The 23,570-nt window shown below is 38.0% G+C and overlaps 1 protein-coding gene across 1 annotated transcript; it reads right to left on the bottom strand.

Annotated features, from left to right (window-relative positions):
- Positions 1-2,487: 2,487 nt before the first annotated feature.
- Positions 2,488-22,757, bottom strand: LOC107465828 (uncharacterized). The gene is made up of 7 exons (XM_016084802.1): positions 22,685-22,757; positions 22,498-22,570; positions 22,241-22,335; positions 22,099-22,154; positions 21,917-22,040; positions 3,094-3,212; positions 2,488-2,967 (listed from the first exon to the last, which is right to left on the bottom strand). Exons 1-7 carry the CDS (start codon positions 22,755-22,757, stop codon positions 2,488-2,490), a joined length of 1,020 nt encoding a protein of 339 aa, XP_015940288.1.
- Positions 22,758-23,570: the final 813 nt, after the last annotated feature.

Raw genomic sequence — 23,570 nt, 5'->3', positions numbered from 1 at the left:
TCTTTCTTTTTGTATATGTATATACTGTGAGACCAACCAATGTCTCCACCCCGTTTGTACGTGAACTTTAACCTAAATCTTGTGTACGAGACTCCTGTTGTGTGGATACTTGATGACGTACTAGAGAGATGTCATATGGCACTGTCTGATCGTGTGGAGGAGGAGTAGATGATGTTCCGTTTTTTGATGACGTTCTACCTTACTTGAATTTTGAAGACTTAGAACGTACTTTCCCTCACTTTAGTAGTTTAGAGGGACTCGGTGAGTATAGAGTCTAGGCTAGCCTGGGTGCCAGCTTAGGGATTTCTTGAACAGGTCAGGGCCTGGGACGTTGTATGTATATATATGTATATAGTTATTATCTAGCTATATCTAAGGGTGTTCTAACTAATAGTCTATACTCTAATAAAGGCTAAATCACCGAATGTTGTCTATTACTTGTGATGTATTTATGTGTGGTTGTATATAACTATTTTATCTATTATTATTTGTGAATTGATTATAAATGATTCTGTTTATTAATTCAAACGTTTTCAAAAAAAAGTACCTCGCAAACTAACTACATTTTTAACAATGAATCAAGCTCGTATAATAAATAATAGATAATAAATAGGATGACAAATTGGTAGCACTCAGTTTTCGGTGTGTCCTAGGCGTACTGAAAATTGGGTCGTTACAGGTATAACCTTCAGAAAGACATACTCCCTTCTTCAAACTCCAAAGGCTTTCGCCTTTGATTAGCGTAACTTTTCTTACGGCTCTAGGCTATAAGCATTCGGCTACAAATCTTCTTTATCTGCTCAATAGTTTCAACTATCATCTCAGGCCCTAATAAACTTCTTTCTCCAGTTTCATACCAACATAGCGAAGATTGACATTTCCTGCCATACAGAGTCTCATATGGAGCCATTTCGATGCTCGCATGGTAGCTATTGTTATAAGCAAACTCCACTAATGGCATATACCGATCCCAGCTTGCCGGCTGGTCCAAAACACAAGCTCTTAGCATATCCTCCAAGGTCTGAATGGTTCTTTCTGATTGACCATTTGTCTGAGGGTGATATGCAGTACTCAAACTCAACTGAGTCCCAGATGCACGCTGAAAGGCTCCCCAGAACCTTGATGTGATACAAGAATCTCTGTCAGATATAATGGTAGAAGACATGCCATGCAATCTAACAATCTCTTTGATATACGTTCGAGCTAATTCCTCCATTGTACAACTTATTCGAATGGGAAGAAAGTGAGTTGATTTTGTGAGTCAATCCATAACTACCCAAATAGCGTCACAACCAGATCGGGTTCTAGGCAAACCTGTCACAAAATCCATTGCAATACTCTCCCATTTCCATTGTGGAATTTCTAAAAGCTGAAGGGTCCCTGATGCTCTCTGATACTCGATCTTAACCTTCTGACACGTTAAACATTTAGATACATGCAATGCCACATCATTCTTCATTCCTGGCCACCAGAACAACGCTTTCAGATCTTGGTACATTTTGGTGCTTCCAGGATGAATTGAGAACCCGCTCTTTTGAGCTTCCTTCAAGATACTTTGTCGCAGGTCTCCGATATTTGGAACAACGATCTGGTTCTTGGACCTCCACAAACCATCCTGACCTTCTAACACTCTCCACTATTTTCCCTATTCAACCGCTGGTAATACCTTACGTAACGCTTCACTATCTCGATGAGCCTTCAGAAGTTCTGATTTAAAATCACTTAAAATCTGCAACTGACTCAAACACAGAATTCCAGATTCTTTCCTAACTTCTAGGTTCAAACCTTGAAATGCCTTTAATAATTCTTCTTCCTATAGCATCATCCAAGCTGCATACAAAGACTTCCGGCTCAAGGTGTCTGCCACAATGTTCACTTTTCCTGGATGGTAATTCAATTTGAAATCATAATCTTTCAAAAGCTCCATCCACCTCCTCTGATGCATATTCAATTCTTTCTACTCAAAGAGATACTTCAAACTCTTATGGTCTGAGAAGACATAAAACTTAACGCCATAGAGATAATGCCTCAAAATTTTCAAAGCAAACACAACAGCAGCAAGCTCTAAGTTGTGAGTCGGGTAGTTTATCCCATGCGGCCTTAACTTCCGTGAGGCATATGCCACAACATTTTGATGCTGCATTAGAATGCACCCCATACCCTTTAATGATGCATCACAGTACACTTCAAATGGTTCACTTGGTTCAGGCAATACCAACACGGGTGCAGTAGTCAACATGTGCTTCAATGCTTGAAAACTCTCCTCACACTCTGGAGTCCAGGAAAAAGACGTATCCTTCCTAGTCAACTTAGTTAAAGGTAATGCGAGCTGTGAAAATCCCTTAATGAATCTCTGATAATACTCCACCAAACCAAGGAAACTCCTGATCTCCGTCACTAAAGTTGGTCGCTCCCAATTCATCACTGCTTCTACCTTAGCAGGATCCATAGCTATTCCCTGCTTGCTGATTACGCGACCGAGAAACTTCACCTCACTCTTCCAGCACTCGCATTTAGATAACTTAGCATATAATTCCTGTCTCTCAGAATTCGCAGCACATTTTGCAAGTGGTCAGCATGCTCCTCCTCACTCTTTGAGTAATCAAGAATATCATCAATGAAAACAATAACAAACTTGTCTAGGTACAGCCAGAAATTCCTGTTCATATAATCCATGAATACTGCCGAAGCATTAGTCAATTCAAAAGACATCACCGTATACTCATAATGACCATAACATGTCCTGAAAGTAGTTTTTGGAATATCTTCATCTCTAACCCTTATCTGATGATACGCTGATCGCAAATCAATATTAGAAAACACACTGGCACCTTGTAACTGATCCATTAGGTTGTCGATTCTAGGCAGCGAATATTTATTCTTCACAGCGATCTTATTCAATTGCCGATAATTGACGCCCAAGTGTATACTCTCGTCCTTCTTCTTTACCAGTAACACTGGCGCTCCCTACGAATAAACACTTGGTCAAAAAAAATGCTTACCCAATAGATCTTCCAACTGAGCTTTTAGTTTAGCCATTTCTAAAGGTGACATTCTATAAGGAGTAATCAAAATCGGACCGGCTCCAGGCACCAACTCAATTGCGAATTCAACCTTCTGGTAAGGTGGGAATTCATTAATATCATCCGAAAACACATCTGAAAATTCACATACAATCGGAATCTGCTCTAAACTCTGATCATCACCTAATACTATGGCAGTTAATAACATAATTCCATGACATTCAATTCCAGAACAATTTACTATCACAGAGTTCAAATAGTAACTGTTCACCACAACCGGTGCTTTTGACCCTTATGGCATAAACTGTACTGACTTCTCAAAATAATCAAGCAAAACATGATTCTTGGATAACCAATCCAATCCCAAGATGAGATCAAGACCAGTCATCGGTGAACAAATCAAATCATGCACAAATTCACGCTGTTGTATTCGAAATGGAACTTGTGGACATCCTAACCTAGTCACTGATAAACCCCATTTTTAGGAGTTATCTTGTGCTTCATTTAGGGGACTTTATAACCCTTTACCCACATTTATCCAAGGAAATAGCATGGTTTTGTGATTCTCCCTTAATTTGTGCCCAAGTTTGAAAACATGCTTTTAGATCTTTAATTTCATAATCTTTATTCACCTTTGATTCCACTAGATGCCTTGATGTGTGTGTTAGTGATTTCCAGTTGAAAAGTCTTTGAATGGATCGAAGGAGTGAAGAGGAAAGCATGCAAAGTGGAGAACACATGGAAAAAGCCAAAGATTTGGGTGCATCTATCCACGCGCACGTACACCGGACGCGCACGCGTGGATCTCGAGAACTGAAGGGACGCGCACGCGCACTGTACACATACGCGTCCATGCTGGAATATAATTTTTAAGTGAAAATGTGCCTAGCGAATTATGAGAGGCTGTGGGGCCCAGTTGGCAACCAACTTTGGTGCCAAAGTGCTTTAAAAGGGCCAAGGATTGAAGAGCAAAGGGGGATTCCATCATTTTACACACATTAGGATTAGGATTAGTTAGTTTAGAGACAGAAGATCTTACTTCTCTCTAGAATTAGGATTAGGTTTAGATTAGAATTTCTAGATCTAGGTTTTAATTCATGTTCTCTTCTACTTCTACTTCTCAATTCCCTGTTGTTACATTCATCATTCTTTTATACTTTTGTTGTAATTTCCTTTATGTTGCTTCTATGCTTTGTTGTAGATCTACTCTTGTTCCTTCTCTTTTCTTTCAATTCAATTTGAGGTAATTCATAATAATTGTGTTTCTTTTGATTTGTTGTTGTTTAATTCCTTACAATTGAGTAGTGTAGATATACTTTCCTTGCAATTTTACTATGCTTTCCTTTCGTGCCTTCCATTTGTTTGTCAAAATGCTTGGTTAGATTTTAGAGTAGAATTTTATGTTCTTAGCTCTGGAAGGTAACTTAGGAACTCTTGAGTTACTAATGTCCAAGTAATTGATGATCGGGAGCCGTTGAGTCTAGTTCTCACTAATTGAATTAGTGGAGAGTTAGGACTTATGGACTTGGATTGATATAGCTCATTTGACTTTCCTTTACTAGTTAGAGGATGATTTAATGGGATTGATCCTTGCCAATTCTCATGTTGTGGTTAGTGATTAGGATAGAGATCCTTGACCACCAAACCTTACCAAGACCTTTTTGTTATTTGAATTTTCTTAACATTTATCTTTCATGCCTCTCATCAAAAACCCCAAAATATGCCCCATAACCAATAACAAGACACTTTATTGCAATTCCTAGGGAGAATGACCCGAGGTTTGAATACTTCGGTTTATAAATTTTAGGGGTTTGTTACTTGTGACAAACAATCTTTTGTATGAAAGGATTATTGTTGGTTTAGAAACTATACTTGCAATGAGATTTTATTTGTGAAATTTTAAACCGTCAAAAATCCGATCATCAAAATGGCGCCGTTTCCGGGGAATTGCAATGGTGTTATATTATTGGTTATTGTATATATGTGAATATTGTGAATAACTTGATTTTTGGATTGCTTGTTAGCTTTTTGCTAGGTTTAGGACTTTGTTTCATCATTTCTTATTAGCTTTTGTTTCTTATTTTTTCTTTCCATTATGAATTCTCACTTTAGCTATAAGTTTGGTTCTAAATATGTTGTAGGAAATGAAGATTTCAATGAAGATATGTATCAAGGATGGGACAACCAAAGGTGGGAGGAGCTATATGCATATGATCAATCCTCATGGCAACAACCTCCACCAATGCACTATGAACATGAGTCATTCTATGATGCATACCAATTAAATGGCTATGGTGAATCTCCTTGTGACTTTCAAGAACCACCACCATATGCCTATGAGCCATGTCCTCAACATAGCCCTCAACCATACTCACAAGCCTCTTTTTACCAAACACCTCCATATGACCCTAATCCATATCCATCACACCAACCACCTTTCGAACCTATGAGCCATACATAGAACCACCCGAATTCCAATGTAATTACTTCTAAGATCCACCACCTTCACACCCTTACCAAGAAGAACCACCTTTCTATCATAAATCCTTTCTCCAAAATAATAAACTCTCCTATCCACCCCAATCTCTAATGGATGAAACCCTTGGTGTTCTTCTTCAAGGGAAAGATGAAATGAAAAGGGATGTGCAACAATTTATAGCTACCTTGACCAAGGTAGTAAGCCGATTAGCCTCCCAATGCTTGAATATTCAAGGAACTCCCATAGCTACATGTGAAAAATCCAAGGAAGAGTATAGCATGAAGGAGAGATTAGAAACTCCGGTGAAGAAGGAGGAATTTCTACGTTGTGTTAGAACAAGTAGAGAAACCTATGATTATTGAAGAAAAAGAAGAAGTGATTGAAGAGTTAGGAGATACGGAACCTCCATGGGAAGCTAAAATCATGGAAAGTTCCTCCAAGATTGAATTTGATGTTGAGGAGGAATGTGCACAACCTCTAAAACAAATTTTGAATGAAGACTTGGAGGGAATGAAGCAAGAATTGAGTTCCCTTGGTGATAAAGATCATGCATCCAATCTTCTTGGTGAAAAATCCTTTGAATTTGAAGAATCTTCTCCCAATGAGATAGGAAGCAATGTGGAGGTAGATTTCTCTAATCCTCCCATTTATGATTTGATTGATATAGAAGAGTTAGATGAGATTGATGAACAAAGGATTGAAAGTGAAGAAGTTCGTGAAGAGGTGGAAGTGGTCAAGGAAGAACATAAGGGAGTAGAACTTGCAAGGACACTGGAAATACCTCTCCCCAAGCCATCACCATCCATCCTTTAATTCAAATGGGTAAATTCCTTATACATAAGCTTTATTACCCCTCTTAAATATGGTTTACTTGAGACGGATGGACAACTTAGACATATTTGTGGCTTTAAGAGTAAAAAGGAGATGGTTAGTGGTTGGAAATATCATTCTAGGTTCACTATGGTTACATGTTCAAAGCTCAATTGCAATGTTTGGTGTAGAACTAGATTGCTTGGGTCTAGGATGATGTTTGGTCACTTTATTGAGAGTTCACCTTGTCTACCACCCATATAGAATAATGATAATTAACTTGAAGATGGGTGTGGAAATAAGATATGGGATCCGGAAATACATGAGGATCAACTTTGGGAGCCCATGGTTTGTAGAGAACTCCATCAAGGCTTGAAGATAGTAATTTTGAAGAATGGAGCTTATTGAAGACTCAAGCATTAAAGGATGTTCCAATATGAATTTAAGCACAAGCCACCTTGAGAGGAGCTCCCCATAAGTCCAACTTAAGGACAATAAACAAAAGTGCCAGGTCGGAGAGACCCCACCATGGTAAAATCTTTTCATTTTCTCTTTTTTAAATATTGGTAAAATTAGTTTAATTGCATGTTTTGTTTAGTTGGTTGAGTTTTGTTGGTAGTTTAGTATGTTAAATAAGGTTTTATGGTGTTTTGGTAGCTCTTTGGAGGTTTGGAATGCTTGGTTTGGTGCAAAAACATAGACAAATTTTGAAAAATAGAGCACCAATCCACGCGTACACGCGATGTACGCATACGCGTGCCCCAAGCATTTTCACCCATCCACGCGCACGCCTACATGACTTGTACGTGTGGATGTGGAAGTTTCACCCCTCCAAACATTGACCCGAGAGTTGCGCCTGCATCGCGCGAACATTATGCCTCTGGCACAAACCAACTCATGCGTACGCGTACATCACGCATACGCGTCGATTCTCTCTAGCACAACCCACGCGTACGCGTGACATACGCATACGCGTCGCGTCCCATTTCACCACCACCCACACGCACGCGCACAAGACGCGTACGCGTGGATCACCTTTTCTCAACACTCTTCTTTTCTCATCTTCTTTCCATTTCTTTCCTTCTCCTTTCTTCTTCCCCTCCCCTACCCCTCATCCAACACTTCCAAACACCAATTATAACCATATTTTTTAGTTAGGTAGTTAGTTAGTTATTTAATTAGTTAAATTTTCATTTCTTCTTCTCTTTTTCATACTAAGTATTGGATTACTAATCTTGTTTACCGTTCATTGCTTCTAATCATTGGTAGTATGTTATTTTAACATCATCTTTGTTAATTCTCATTGTTGGATTCTATTGTTGAGGTCACAATTCCGTACTTGGTTTTGAGTTATTCATGTTTAACTTTTGTGAATACCAAGTGAATGACATTGCCTTCAAGCATTCTAAATCTTCTTGAATTGCATGATTTGGCCACCATGCGATTTGAATCATTTTCTTTGATTAGGCAATTTATTGATTGTGGATGTTGTGCATTTACCTTAATACATTGGGCTTCTTGATCATATGCATCCATATATATTGCTTGAATGCTTTCATGCTTCTTTATCGCTTGTTTGGTTTTCTTAAACTACAAGTTTAAAGTACTTTAAGCACATTAGGATGAGTGAGGTGCATGTTCCTTTTTGTGCAATTGTGACTGATGAGCGGATAATTTATACGGTTTTGGTATTGTTTTAGGTAGTTTTAGTATGTTTTAGTTACTTTTTAGTATATTTTTAATAATTTTTTGAAAAAATCACATTTCTGGATTTTACTATGAGTTTGTGTATTTTTCTATGATTTCAGGTATTTTCTGGCTGAAATTGAGGGACCTCAGCAAAAATCTGATTCAGAGGCTGAGAAAAGACTGCAGAAGCTGTTGGATTCTGACCCTCCTGCACTCGAAGTGGATTTTCCGTTGCTATAGAAGCCCAGTTGGCGTGCTCTCAATTGCATTGGAAAGTAGACATCTTGGGCTTTCCAGAAATGTATAATAATCCATACTTTGCCCGAGATTTGATGGCCCAAATTGGCGTTCAAATGCCCACCAGAGACCCTTTTCTGGCGTAAAACGCCGGAACTGGCCCCAAAACTGGAGTTAAATGCCTAAACTGGCATCCAAGCCGGTGTTTAACTCCAAGGATGGCCTATGCAAGTGAAGGCTTCAAAGTTCAGCCTAAGCACATACCAGGTGGGCCCCGAAAGTGGATTTCTGCACTATCTGTACTTAGTTACTCATTTTCTGTAAACCTAGTTTACCTATTTAGTATAAATAGCACTTTCTACTATTGTATTGGAGGTCTTTTTTCTTTTGGAACATCTTTGGATCATCTTTTGATCTTGGGATCACTCTTGGGAGGCTGGCCATTCGGCCATGCCTAGACTTTCTTCTCTTATGTATTTTCTACAGTGGAGTTTGTACACCTAATAGATTAAGGTAAGGAGCTCTACTGTTCCTTATGAATTAATGCAAGTACTATTATTTTTCTTTCAATTCATGCCTATTTTTTCTCCAAGATATACTCTCGTACTTAATTCAGTTAAGTCAGAATGAAGGGGTTGACCCATGACAATTACCCACTATCTTCGTTACTCGCTTAAACAAGATCCACGTGCCTGACAACCACAAAGCGGTCTATATGATGTTCAATGTAGTCATTGGACGACAGTCGGAGTATATTCTCCTGGGTCTCTGATCCACGGATTCGCATCATCTCTCCTGACAACAGAGCATCCAAATTTGTGATTAGAACCTTCGTGGTATAAGCTAGAACCAATAGACAGCATTCCAGAGATCCAAACTCACGACTGTTGGGCGCAGTGATAGTGTGCAAAAGGATCAAGGGAGATTATTCCGACACAAGTCAGAACCGACGAGAAATCCGATAGTTGATAAGCCGTACAGAAACCGTAGCCGGACTATTTTCACTGAGAGGATTGATAAACCCCAATTTCGTGGTTTATCTTATGCTTATTTTAGGGGATTTATTCATCTTTTCCCACATTTATTCGATAAAATAGCATGGTTTTGTAATTCTCCCTTGAATTGTGCTTAAATGTAAAAACATGCTTTTCAGGCCCTTAAATTGGTGATTTTAACTCACTTTAATTCTATTCGATGCCTTGATGTGTTTGTTGAGTGATTTCAGGTTCAGAAGTCAAGTATCGGATGGAAGAAATGAGGAGAAAAGCATGAAAAGTGGAGAATGCATGAGGAAACAAGAATTGGGAATGCATCGATGGGCGCGCACACGTACAAGGCGCGCACGCGCAAAAGTAATTTCACATAGAGACGCGCACGCGTACATGACACATCCACGCGGATGAGGAAATATTCAATCAACCCGCACGCGCACATGGCGCGTACGTGCCAATACTCTCACGTGACTCACTTAAAGGCAAAACAATGGGGGCGATTTCTGAGCAGCCCAGGCCCAATTACAACCTGTTTCTGAGTGTATTTCATGCAGAATTGATGCCCAAGCAAAGGGGGAGCAATTGTTTTGTAGTTTTGGCATCATGTAGGTTAGTTCATAGAGAGAAGCTCCCTCTTCTCTCTAGAATTAGGTTAGGTTTAGGAAATTTCCATCTTAGATCTAGATTCAATTACATGTTTTCATCTTGTTTCTTTTATGATTTCTTGTTCCTACTATTTGATTCTCTTAGTTTTCATGTTAATTTCTCTTTTATGTTCATGGATGCTCTTGTTGGATTTGATTTACTTTTAGTGCAATTTAATGTTTGATGTTCTTTTATTGTTGATTTGAGTCGTGATCTCATTTTCCTTGCAATTGGTAGTTGTTAGATTTTATCTTTCCTTGCAATTTACCATGCTTTTCTTGTATGCCTTCCAAGTGTTTGACAAAATTCTTGGAAGGATGTTAGAGTAGATTTTGAGCATTCTTGGCTTGGAAAGAGTAATTAGGCAATCTTGAGTCATGAAAACCCAACTAATGTTGGTGATCTAAAAGATAAATTCTTGTTTATTATTGTGATATGATTGATTAGTCTTGTTTGACGTTCTCCCTATGTGAAGATAACATGATACCTTCTTCCATTTGTTGGAGTTGACTAAATAGGATGAATTAATCATCGTATGACTAGGATAGAAAGCCTATATTCTCAATCCTTGTCATGGATGTCTCTTTTGATTACTTGCTCTCTTTAGTTACTTGCTTGATTTACTTTTCTTGCCATCTACTTTCTTGTCCACTTATTTTATTGCCCTTTTATAAATCAATCCCCCTTTTCCCCTTTATAGCCAATAAGCATACACTTCATTACAATCCTCATGAGATGACCCGGAGTTTAAATACTTCGGTTAATTTTCATTGGGGTTTGTACTTGTGACAAATCAAAATTTTTGATTGGGAGAATTATTTGTTGGTGTAGAACTATACTTGCAACGAGAATTTAATTGGGAAATTCTATACCGACACGACAAAATCCTCTTAAATCAAGGATCATACAGCTTGCCATGGAAGGGAGGACGTAGGATTGGATGAAGACAATAGGAAAGCAGAGGTTCAGAAGCAACAAAGCATCTCCAAACGCTTATCTGAAATTCCCACCAATGAATTACATAAGTATCTCTATGTTATTTTCCGTTTTATTTATCTTTTAATTATCAAATTCTCATAACCATCTGAATCCACCTGACTGTGATTTACAAGATGACCATAACTTGCCTCAAGCCGTCAATCTCCGTGGGATCCACCCTTACTCACGTAAGGTATTACTTGGATGAACCAGTGCACTTGCTGGTTAGTTGTGCGGAATTGTGAAAAGTGTGATCACAATTTCGTGCACCAAGTTTTTGGCGCCGTTACCGGGGATCGTTCGAGTTTAGACAACTGACGATTCATCTTGTTGCTTAGATTGGGTAATTTTATTTTATGTTTAAGCTTTTTATTTTTATTTTCAAAAAAAATACAAATTTTTTTTTTTAAAAAATCATAAAAACCAAAAGAATTTATGTGTTTCTTGTTTGAGTCTAGTGTCAAATTTTAAGTTTGGTGTCAATTGCATGTTTCTGATTTTCTTAAGTTTTCGAAAATATATGCATTGTGTTCTTCTGTGATCTTCAGGTTGTTCTTGATGATTTCCTTTGTTCAATCTCATGATTTTCTTGTTTTGTGTTTTATGTTGTTTTTCATATGCATTTTCGAATTCATAGTGTCTAAACATTCAAAATTTCTAATTTTGGTGTCTTGCATGTCTCTCTTTTCTTAAAAATTTTCAAAAATATATTCTTGATGTTCATCATGATCTTCAAAGTGTTCTTGGTGTTCATCTTGACATTCAAAGTGTTCTTACATGCATTAGTGGTTTGATCTTAAATTCTTATGTTTTGAGTCATTTTGTATTTTTCTCTCCCCTTATTAAAAATTCAAAAAAATAAAAAATATATATCTTTTCAAGTAAATAATACAGAGAAATGAAGATTCAGAACATAAAGAAGAAGAATCACAGAGAAAAAGAGCTCACTGGTAATAAAACGCCAGTAAAGAGACACTTTGGGCGTTAAACACCAGAATGGCTATCATTCTGGATGTTTAACGCCAGTAAAGCTATCATTCTGGGCGTTAAACGCCAGAATGGGCAGCATTCTGGGCATTTAACGCCAGAAATGGCATCATTCTGGGTGTTTAGAAAAATGCCCAGTAAAGAAGGATTCCTGGCATTTAACGCCAGTCAGGGTATCTGGCTAGGCATTAAATGCCCAAAGAGGCAGCCACATGGGCGTTAAACGCCCACAATGATATTCATTCTGGGTGTTTAACGCCAGGATGACACAAGGGAGGTAATTTCATTTCCAATTCAAATTGTTTTCAAATCTTCATATTTTAATTCATAATTTTAAAATCTTATCTTTCCACATTTTCAAAAATCCTTGCTAACAATTAATTTTTTGATTCAAAAAATTGCAAGTTTGTTACTTTCTTGTTAAGAAAGGTTCAATCTTTGAATTTTAGAATCATATCTTTTAAGTTCTTCTTAGTCAAGTCATCAATTTTAAAAATCAAATCTTTTTCAATCATATCTTTTTAAATTTTGATTTTAAAATCTTTTTTCTAACTTCTTATCTTTTCAAAATTATTTTTAAATCTTTTTGAACTAATTACTCTTGCTTATCTTTTTCAAAACCACCTAACCACTTTTCCACTTCCAATTTTCGAAAATCACTAACCACTTTTTCAAAAATCTTTTTAATTAACTAATTGTTTTAGTTTTAATTTTCGAATATTCTCTTTCATCTCTTTCTATTTATTTGCTAACATTTCTCCTCTACTTATAATTCGAACCCTCTTTCTCCCTTTGTGTTCGAATTCTTCTTATTCTCTCTCTTTACCTTATTCCTCTATTCTTCTTTTTTTCTGACACATCAAGGAATCTCTATACTGTAACACCCTGGAGAGGACCTTACAGAGAATTTCGAAAAAGAAGCAGACATGGCAGCCGAACCCAACAACAATGTTAGAGATGCAAGGAAGATGCTTGGTGACTATACTGCACCAACTTCCAACTTCTATGGAAGAAGCATCTCAATTCCTGCCATTGGAGCAAACAACTTTGAGCTTAAGCCTCAATTAGTTTCTCTAATGCAGTAGAATTGCAAGTTTTATGGACTTCTATCGGAAGATCCTCATCAGTTCTTAGCTGAATTCTTGCAGATCTATGATACTGTAAAGACAAATGGGGTTGATCCCGAGGTCTACAGACTTATGCTTTTCCCTTTTGCTATAAGAGACAGAGCTAGGATATGGTTGGACTCACAACCTAGAGAAAGCCTGAACTCTTGGAAAAAGTTGGTCAATGCTTTCTTGACCAAATTTTTTCCACCTCAAAAGATGAGCAAGCTTAGAGTGGAAGTCCAAACCTTCAAACAGAAGGAAGGTGAATCCCTCTATGAAGTTTGGAAAAGATACAAGCAATTAACCAAAAGGTGTCCTTCTGACATGCTTCCAGAATGGAGCATTATATGTATATTCTATGATGGTCTGTCTGAATTGTCCAAAATATCATTGGACCATTCTACTGGCAAATCTCTTCATCTGAAAGAAATCCTGTGAATGATGGGATGACTCAGAAGAAAAGAGTTCTTGAGATTAATACTCTGAATGCCATTAATGGCTCAGAACAAAATATTGACTCAGCAAGTCAATACAATTTCTTAGAATTTAACTGGATTGCAAGCTGCATCCGGTAGTGCTAAAGAAGACTCCTCTGAAGGAGAAGCTTATGACCCTGAGAATCCTGCAATGGAAGAGGTGAATTACATGGGAGAATCCTAGGAAAACACCTATAATCCTTCATGGAGGAATCATCCAAATTTCTCATGGAAGGATAAATAGAAGCCTCAACAAGGCTTCAACAACAATAATGGTGGAAGAAATAAGTTTGGCAATAGCAAACCTTTTCCATCATCTTCTCATCAACAGACAGAGAATTATGAGCAAAGCCTCTCTGGCTTAGCAAACAGAGTTTTTGATCTATCTAAAATCACTCTCAGTTTCATGAATGAAACAATGTCCTCCATCAGAAATTTGGAGGCACAAGTGGGTCAGCTGAGTAAAAGAGTTACTGAAACTCCTCCTAGTACTCTCGCAAGCAATAGAGAAGAGAATCCCAAAAGAGAATGCAAGGCCATAACTATAACCAAAATGACCGAACCTGGAGAGAGTGAAAAGGCAGTGATTCCCAGTGAGAAAGGCCTCAAGGGACGTCCACTGACCAATAATAAGTTCCCTATTGAAGAACCAGAGGAATCTGAGGATCATACAGAGACCATAGAGATTCTATTGAACTTACTATTGTCATTCATGAGCTCTGATGAATATTCTTCCTTTGACAAGGACGAAGACACTGTTGAAGAGCAAGTTTCTCAGTATCTAGGAGTAATCATGAAGTTGAATACCAAGTTATTTGTTAATGAGACTTGGAAGGATGAACCTCTATTGCTCATCAATGAACTGAATACATGGATTCAGTAGACATTACATCAAAAGAAACTAGATCCCGGAAAGTTATTAATACCTTGCACCATAGGCAGCATGAACTTTGAAAAGGCTCTGTGTGACCTAGGGTCAGGTATCAACCTCATGCCACTTTCTGTAATGGAGAAACTAGGAATTTTTGAGGTACAAGCTATAAGAATCCCACTAGAGATGGCAGACAAATCAATGAAACAGGCATATGGACTTGTATAGGATGTCTTTGTGAAGGTTGAAGGCCTTTACGTCCCTGCTGACTACATAATCCTAGACACTGGGAAGGATGAGGATGAATCCATCATCCTTGGAAGACCCTTCCTAGCCATAGCAAGGACTGTGATTGATATAGACAGAGGAGAGTTAGTCCTTCAATTGAATGAGGACTACCTTGTGTTTAAGACTCAAGGATCTTCTTCTGTAAACATTGAGAAGAAGCATGAAAAGCTTCTCTCAATACAGAGTTAGACAGAGCCCTCACACTCAACTTCTAAGTTTGGTGTTGGAAGGCAACAACCTTACTCTGAGCATCTGTGAAGCTCTGTAAGAGCTTCCTGTCAAGCTATTGACATTAAAAAGTGCTTATTGGGAGGCAACCTAATTTTATTTATCTATATTAATTACTTTTTCATTTTATTTTCCATTGTTATTATATATCTTCTTTAGGTTGATGATCATGTGGAGTCACAAAAACAGCTATAGCATTAAAGCAGGAATCAAAAATAGCATAAAAAAATAGCACACCTTAGATGACGAGCTTACTGGCGTTTAAACACCAGTAAGGATAGCAAAATGGGTGTTTAATGCCCAGTCTGGCAGCATTCTGGGTGTTAAACCCCATAAATGGTAGCCAGACAGGCGTTTAACGCCAGAAAGGGGCATCAGCCTGGCGTTTAACGCCATAAATGCCATACAGAGGGCGTTTAAACACCAGAAATGTACAAGGATGAGAAATCCTTGACACCTCAAGATCTGTGGACCCCACAGGATCCCTATCTACCCCAACTCACTCTCATTCCTCTTCACACCTTTCCATAACACTCTTCCCCAAATATTATCCACCTATCAAATCCTACCCTTTTCCCCATAATCTCTTCACCACTCACATCCATCCACTATTTCAGATCATACAACTCACCTACCCCCACCCACTCAAATTTAAACCATTTGCCTCCCAAATCCAACCCCTATCACACGGATTCCCTCTCCTCCTTACCCTATAAATACCCCTTATTTCTCCTTCATTTTCACACATCACAAACACTCCCAACCCCCCTTAGCCGAACCACTCTTACACCTCCATCTCCTTCATTTCTTCTTCTTCTCCTCCTTTATTTCTTCTTTTGCTCAAGGACAAGCAAACCTTTTAAGTTTAGTGTGGGAAAAAGTGTTGCTTTTTGTTTTTCTATAACCATTAATGGCACCTAAGACCAGAGAAACCTCTAGAAAGAGGAAAGGAAAGGCAAGAGAAAGGTGATCCCCGAGGTCCCCTTCAAGCTCAAAAGAAGGGAATATCCGGAGATCCGACAAGAGATTCGAATAAGAGGTTGGAAAGTTCTCACCAACCCCATCCAACAAGTCGGAATCTTAATGGTTCAAGAGTTATATGCTAATTCATGGATCACTAAGAACCATGATCAAAGTATGAACCCAAACCCAAAGAATTGGCTCACAATGGTTCGGGGGAGATACTTGGATTTCAGTCTGGAAGCTGTGAGGTTGGCATTCAACTTGCCAATAATGAGAGGAGATTCTCATCCTCATGGACATTTGTGTGGAAGGAGCCCAATGGAGGAGAGACTCCAAAGGCATGCCGGTTCAACTAAGAAGGCCAGACCTCAAACCCGTAGCAAGAAGATGGTTGGATTTTATCCAACGCTCAATTATTCCTACTTGCAACCAGTCCGAACTAACTGTGGATCGAGCTATTATAATCCATAGTATCATGATTGGAGAGGAAGTGGAAGTTCATGAGATCATACCTCTAGAACTATACAAGGTGGCTGACAAGCCTTCCACTTTAGCAAGGTTAGCCTTTCCTCATCTCATCTGTCACCTATGCAATTCAGCCGGAATTATCATAGAGGAAGACATCCTCATTGAAGAGGACAAGCCCTTACTAAAAAGAGGATGGAGCAAACAAGAGAGCCCACTCATGGACATCAACAAGAGCATGGGGAAGTCCTTCATCAAGAAATCCCTAAGATGCCTCAAGGGATGCATTTTCCTCCATACAACTATTGGGAGCAACTCAGCACCTCTTTAGGAGATTTGAGTTCCAACATGGAGCAACTAAGGATGGAACACCAAGAGCACTCTATTATCCTCCATGAAATTAGAGAGGACCAAAGAGCCATGAGGGAGGAACAACAAAGGCAAGGAAGAAATATTGAGGAGCTCAAGCACTCCATAGGATCTTCAAGAGGAAGAACAAGCCGCCGTCACTAAGGTGGACCCGTTCTTTAATTTCCTTGTTCTTATTTTTCTGTTTTTTGGTTTTTATGCTTTATGTTTTGTCTATGTTTGTGTCTTTATTACATGATCATTAGTGTCTAGTGTCTATGTCTTAAAGCTCTGAGTGTTCCATGAATCCTTCACCTTTCTTAAATAAAAAAATGTTTCTATTTGCACAAGAAAAAGAACTACATGAATTTTGAATTCTATCTTGAAATTAGTTTAATTATTTTGATGTGGTGGCAATACTTTTTGTTTTCTGAATGAATGATTGAACAGTGCATATTTTTTATAGTGAAGTTTATGAATGTTAAAATTGTTGTATCTGGTGGTAATATTGGAAAACAAGATGCTTAGGGTCACGGCCAAGACTTATAAGTAGCTGTGTTCAAGAATCAACATACTGAACTAGGAGAATCAATAACACTATTTGAATCTGAGTTCTTATGGATGCCAATCATTCTGAACTTCAAAGGATAAAGTGAGATGCCAAAACTGTTCAGAAGTAAAAAGCTACTAGTCCCGCTCATCTAATTAGAACTAAGCTTCATTGATATTTTGATATTTATTGTATATTCTCTTCTTTTTATCCTATTTTGTTTTTAGTTGCTTAGGGACAAACAACAGTTTAAGCTTGGTGTTGTGATGAGCGGATAATTTATACGCTTTTTGGCATTATTTTTAGGAAGTTTTAGTATGTTTTAGTTACTTTTTAGTATATTTTTATTAATTTTTATACAAAAATCACATTTCTTAACTTCACTATGAGTTTGTGTATTTTTCTGTGATTTCAGGTATTTTTTTGCTGAAATTGAGGGACCTGAGCAAAAATCTGATTCAGAGGCTGAGAAAGGACTGTAGATGCTATTGGATTCAGACCCTCCTGCACTCAAAGTGAATATTTTTGAGCTATAGAAGCCCAATTTCCGCGCTCTCAATTGTGTTGGAAAGTAGACATCTTGGGCTTTCCAGAAATGTGTAATAGTCCATACTTTGCTTGAGATTTGATGGCCCAAATTGGCGTCCAAACACCCATCAGAGACCCTTTTTCTAGCGTAAAATGCCAGAACTGGCACCAGAATTGGTGTAAAACGCCCAAACTGGCATCCAAGCTGGCATTTAACTCCAAGGATTCCTTATGCATGTGAAAGCTTCAAAGCTCAGCCCAAGCACACACCAAGTGTGCCTCGGAAGTAGATTTCTACACTATCTGCACTTAGTTACTCATTTTCTGTAAACCTAGTTTACTAGTTTAGTATAAATAGCACTTTCTACTATTGTATTGGATGTCTTTTCTCTTTTGGAACATCTTTGGATCATCTTTTGATCTTGGAATCACTCTTGACCTTCTTCTCTTATGTATTTTCTACGGTAGAGTTTCAACACCTCATAGATTAAGGTGAGGAGCTCTACTGTTCCTCGTGAATTAATGCAAGTACTATTATTTTTCTTTCAATTCACGCCTATTTCTTCTCCAAGATATACTCTCGTACTTAATTCAGTTAAGTTAGAATGAAGGGGGTGACCCGTGACAATCACCCACTATCTTCGTTACTCGCTTAACCAAGATCCGCGTGCCTGACAACCACAAAGTGGTCTACATGATGTTCAACGTAGTCATTGGACGACAGCCGGAGTTGTGAAAAGTGTGATCACAATTTCGTGCACCAGTGACCGAGCTTTCTATGTTAGTGTGTGTGCTCTAAACCGCGCGCAACTAAGATGCACACTTACTTTTATGAATGTCATAACTTATTCACTCACCTTATTCAAAGTGATTCACCTCATTCCAACAATGTATGCTTCCTTGCTTTTGTATTTTCTTACCTTATGGTGTTATTTTCTACTTTTCATGATATGATGCACCATAAGCAACAAAGGAAGCAGAAGAAAGAACACACAGCACCGGTTGATCGACCAGCTGAAGGTAGCAACTTAGAGAGTCGCAGTACCCGCTTACTCATCTTAGCATGCACCGAGGATGGTGCACACTTTTAAGTGTGGGGAGGTCGTCCGACCGTTCAAAATTCTTGGGTGACAAATTCCTAATCCCAACACTTTTGCATATCATTTTAGGTCTTTTAGGATTTTTAGTTTCATTTCCTTAATTCTTGCATAAATATACATAATAAGCTTAGTCAAAATAATGAGATTTTTCAAGATTTCTATCTATAGGACACCTCAATTGAATTGAGTGAAAACCTTTCGTAGAACTTGCTTGAATTATATATATTTTGTAGATCATGTTTTTGAGCTAAGAACACACAACCTAGTGAGTTTTGAGCCTAATGGTGTGGTTACATCTTATAACCACTTATTTTCCCTTCTTGTGTGCATTATTCTCTTCCTATGATTGTAATCTTTGATTTATTTGATTTTTTATGTCCATTGTTTTGTGTATTCATGCACTTATATGATTGAGGCCATTGTTTCATTTAGCTCACTTACCCAAATAGCCTTACCTCATATCCTCCATTGTTAGCCACTTTGAGCCTACGCTTAACCCACTTGCTCTTAATTTAGCACATTAAAAGCCTAAAAGCAAAACAATAACAAATGTCCTCAATTTGGATCTTTGATTAGCTTAGGCTAGTGTGTGTGAGTATCATTCAAGAGTGGGACATTGTTTGGGACATTGTTTGGGAAAAAGGGTGTGTTTTTTTTGTTTTTGTTGTAAATATTGAGAATTGGGTACATACTCATGTATTAATCAAATGTTAGACCTTATGCATTGATGTTCTTGTATATAAGTACACCAAAAAGAAAAAGAAAAAAGAGAAAGACAAAATAAAAATAAAAAGAAAGAAAATATAGAAAAAGAAAGAAAAAAATGAAAAGAGAAAAAAAGAAAAAAAGAAAGAATAAAAATGGGACAAAATGTCCCAAAGTAAAGTTCAAAAAGAATCAATGCATATGTGTTGTGAAATGAAAAAGGAAATGCATGAGTATGTGAAAAAGTGAGGAATGGGTAGCTAGGTTAGAACTTAATTGTATAGGTTGTCATAGGTTAGGTGGGCAAGTCTAGGTTAATCAAGGATTCAAATCTCAAGTCCACTTGACCAAATATGCATCCTACCGTGACCCTAGCCCCATTATAACCTAAAGAAAAGACCTCAAGATATTTGTATGCATGCATGAAATAAATGTCGATTGTTAGAAGAAAAACAAATCTTGGAGAGTATGATTAGGGGAGAATTGAGTGAATCAACCCCAAACACCGAGCGAATAGAGTGCAAAGACTTCCGGTGAGGGTTCGATGCTCAATTACATGCCTCCACCTATCATCATTACTTTTCATGCAAGTTTGTAAAAATATTTAATAACTCAATTCAATTGTGAATTTGATTTGATTGCTATCGCTTTAGCCCTTAAGCTCATACATGTCTCTTGGGAATTGAATTATTTTGACCCAGCACTTGCATTCATGTAGATAGTCGCATATAGTTTAGTATGCATATAGTTTATTCACATTGAATAAGTGTTGATATCCTTTGTTCTCTCTTGGTTTAAGCATGAGGACATGTTTGGTTTAAGTGTGGGGAGGTTGATAAACCCCATTTTTAGGATTTATCTTGTGCTTCATTTAGGGGACTTTATAGCTTTTACCCACATTTATCCAAGGAAATAGCATGGTTTTGTGATTCTCCCTTAATTTGTGCCTAAGTGTGAAAATATGCTTTTAGATCTTTAATTTGATAATCTTTATTCACCTTTGTTTCCACTAGATGCCTTGATGTGTGTGTTAGTGATTTCTGGTTGAAAAGGCTAGGAATGGATCAAAGGAGTGAAGAGGAAAGCATGCAAAGTGGAGAACACATGGAAAAAGCCAAAGATTTGGGTGCATCTATCCATGCACACGCGCACTGGACGCACACACGTGGATCTCGAGAACTCAAGGGACGCGCACGCGCACTATACGCGTTCGCGTCGATGCTGGCACATGATTTTTAAGTGAAAATGCACCCAGCAAATTCTGAGAGGCTATGGGGCCCAGTTGGCAACCAACTTTGGCGCCAAAGTGCTTTAAAAGGGCCAAGAATTGAAGAGAAAATGGGGATTCCATCATTTTACACACATTAGGATTAGGATTAGTTAGTTTAGAGAGAGAAGCTCTCACTTCTCTATAGAATTAGGATTAGGTTTAGATTAGAATTTCTAGATCTAGGTTTTAATTCATGTTCTCTTCTACTTCTCAATTCCCTGTTCTTACATTCTTCATTCCTGTATTCTTTTGTTGTAATTTCCTTTATGTTGCTTCTATGCTTAGTTGTAGATCTACTCTTGTTCCTTCTCTTTTCTTTCAATTCAATTTGAGGTAATTCATAATAATTGTGTTTCTTTTGATTTGTTGTTGTTTAATTCCTTGCAATTGAGTAGTGTAGATATACTTTCCTTGCAATTTTACTATGCTTTCCTTTTGTGCCTTCCAAGTGTTTGTCAAAATGCTTGGTTGGATTTTATAGTAGAATTTTATGTTCTTGGCTTGGGAAGGTAACTTAGGAACTCTTAAGTTACTAATGTGCAAGTAATTGATGATCGGGAGCCATTGACTCTAGTTCTCACTAATTGAATTAGTGGAGAGTTAGGACTTATGGACTTGGATTGATATAGCTCATTTGACTTTCCTTTACTAGTTAGAGGATGATTTAATGGGATTGATCCTTGCCAATTCTCATGTTGTGGTTAATGATTAGGATAGAGATCCTTGACTACCAAACCTTGCCATGACCTTTTTGTTATTTGAATTTCCTTCCCATTTATCTTTCATGCCTCTCATCAAAAACCCCAAAATATGCCCCATAACCAATAACAAGACACTTTATTGCAATTCCTAGGGAGAACGACCCGAGGTTTAAATACTTCGGTTTATAAATTTTAGGGGTTTGTTACTTGTGACAAACAATCTTTTGTATGAAAGGATTATTGTTGGTTTAGAAACTATACTTGCAACGAGATTTCATTTGGGAAATTCTAAACCGTCAAAAATTCGATCATCAGTCACCATAGCTTCATGAGCAGCATTATGCACTTTCAAATCATAACCTAAAACCACCATTCTCAATCCTAACTCATTAGCCTTTTCAAATGCAATAAATTAATGAGTTGCTCCTGAATTAAATAAAGCATTTAAGATTTTGCCAGATATTTCATAGTTACTTCTAATCAGTGTCTCATATCCCTCAACACTTGCTGCAGAAGCGGTATACACTCTCCCTGGCTGCTGTACCCTACCAGTCTCATACTTCTTCTTCACCGGACAATTATTCGCCAAATACCCGGGCTGTCCACAAAAATAGCATACCCCAAGTCCTGATCTACACAGTACTCCAGGATGATACTTTCCACACTTCTGACAGTTCAGATCCTACTGTGGTTGCTTCCCAAAACTTCTTCCCTGATTCACATTAGTATTCGGCCTTCTATAATTACCCTAACCTCAATTCTGCTGCGAAACAAAGTCTCCACGCTTGAAATTCCTACCTCTCAGAGCAAAGTTCTTCCCTGAAGGCCTCTGAAAAGGCACCCTCAAACTTCCTTTCTCTGTTGCCACCTTTCTCACACATTTCTCAGCCACCCTGCTCTTATTCACTAATTTAGAAAATACTCTGATTTACATTGGAGCAATGAAGCTCAGAATATTGCTCCAAAGACCTTCCTCTTATTTAATACATTTTCACTCAGCGAAGTCCTCAGGTGCACCTTAACAGATATGAGAAAAGCGATATAACTCCTCAAACCTATTAGTATACTCAGTAACAGTTATCTGGCCCTGCTTTAATTGCATCAATTCAAGCTCCTTGCCATTTCTGACTGAATTAGGAAAGTATTTCTTATAAAACTCTGTCCAAAAAACCTCCCAAGGTGTCGCAACACCATTAGGCTACAGGATACGTCGTGTTCCTTGCCACCAATACTGAGCCTCACCTTGCAGCTGATAAGTTCCAAACTTAGCCCATTGCTTTTCAGGAACCTGTTGAGCCTGCAATGCCTGTTCCATAGCTTGAATCTAATTATCTACAACGGTGGGATTTGAGGTTCCCCTGAAAGTCAAAGAGCAAATTTCAGAAATGTAGCAAGTGTAATAGGGCCATCCTCATCATCCCATGATTACCCTGGTTTATCTCATTACCCAGTGCCTCGGCTGTCACCTACATAGCTGCAGCCATATTCCCCAGGGTAGCCATAAAGTCTAATGAATCATTCCCTGCCAGACCAGGTGTACCGGTGCCTATCCTACCTCTACCTCGCCCGCGACCGCGTCCACGAGTCGGCATCTGATTCCTATACACACCAAAAAAGTGGTATTAAGTTGATCAGTCTCAATATCACAGGTCTAATGCTTTAAGTTCCAAATGCATGCTCAAAAATTTTTATGCCATATATATTAGTCAGATATCCTAATAGCACATAGACACAAACACAAAGAATGCACAAAAGCATAATTAGTTCGTCTTTCAGGCTCTATAGGAACGAACTGCTCTGATACTATAATGTAACACCCTACCACACTGAGCTTTACGCTTAAGTCGTAAAACATAGGTGATCTGGTATTATGACATCTAAAATAAAATGTGTACATGTAATAGCAGAAAGATTGTAATATACTAGGAGCCTTGAAGAATAGGGGAAATAAAAAACGCGAAATAAAAGCGTAACGCTCAAGAAACGAGTTAACTTGCGTGCTATGAAAATTATAACCATCAAACATAAGATTATAAAAGTAGGAATAGTGTGTCAAAGATACAAAATAACAAGCTCCTAACTCAGCCCGCGAAGTCAAGACTGGCCAGAAAATATTTACAGATATATA

This window comes from Arachis duranensis, unplaced genomic scaffold (genome assembly GCF_000817695.3).
Source record: "Arachis duranensis cultivar V14167 unplaced genomic scaffold, aradu.V14167.gnm2.J7QH unplaced_Scaffold_343483, whole genome shotgun sequence".
NCBI classification, from domain to species: Eukaryota; Viridiplantae; Streptophyta; class Magnoliopsida; order Fabales; family Fabaceae; genus Arachis; species Arachis duranensis.
The sequence above is the reverse complement of the archived record's forward strand: the minus strand, read 5'-3'. Positions and strand labels throughout refer to the sequence as shown.

What these genes read in the sequence shown, in the direction of transcription:
- LOC107465828 (XM_016084802.1), bottom strand. Translation starts at nt 22,757, where the DNA reads ATGGAACAGGCATTGCAGGCTCAACAGGTTCCTGAAAAGCAATGGGCT. An exon ending in AACTGTCAGAAGTGTGGAAA is followed by an intron (nt 22,041 to 22,098) that starts GTATCATCCTGG and finishes TTTTGTGGACAG; the next exon opens with CCCGGGTATTTGGCGAATAA. An exon ending in ATATGAGACACTGATTAGAA is followed by an intron (nt 3,213 to 21,916) that starts GTAACTATGAAA and finishes TAACTGCCATAG; the next exon opens with TATTAGGTGATGATCAGAGT.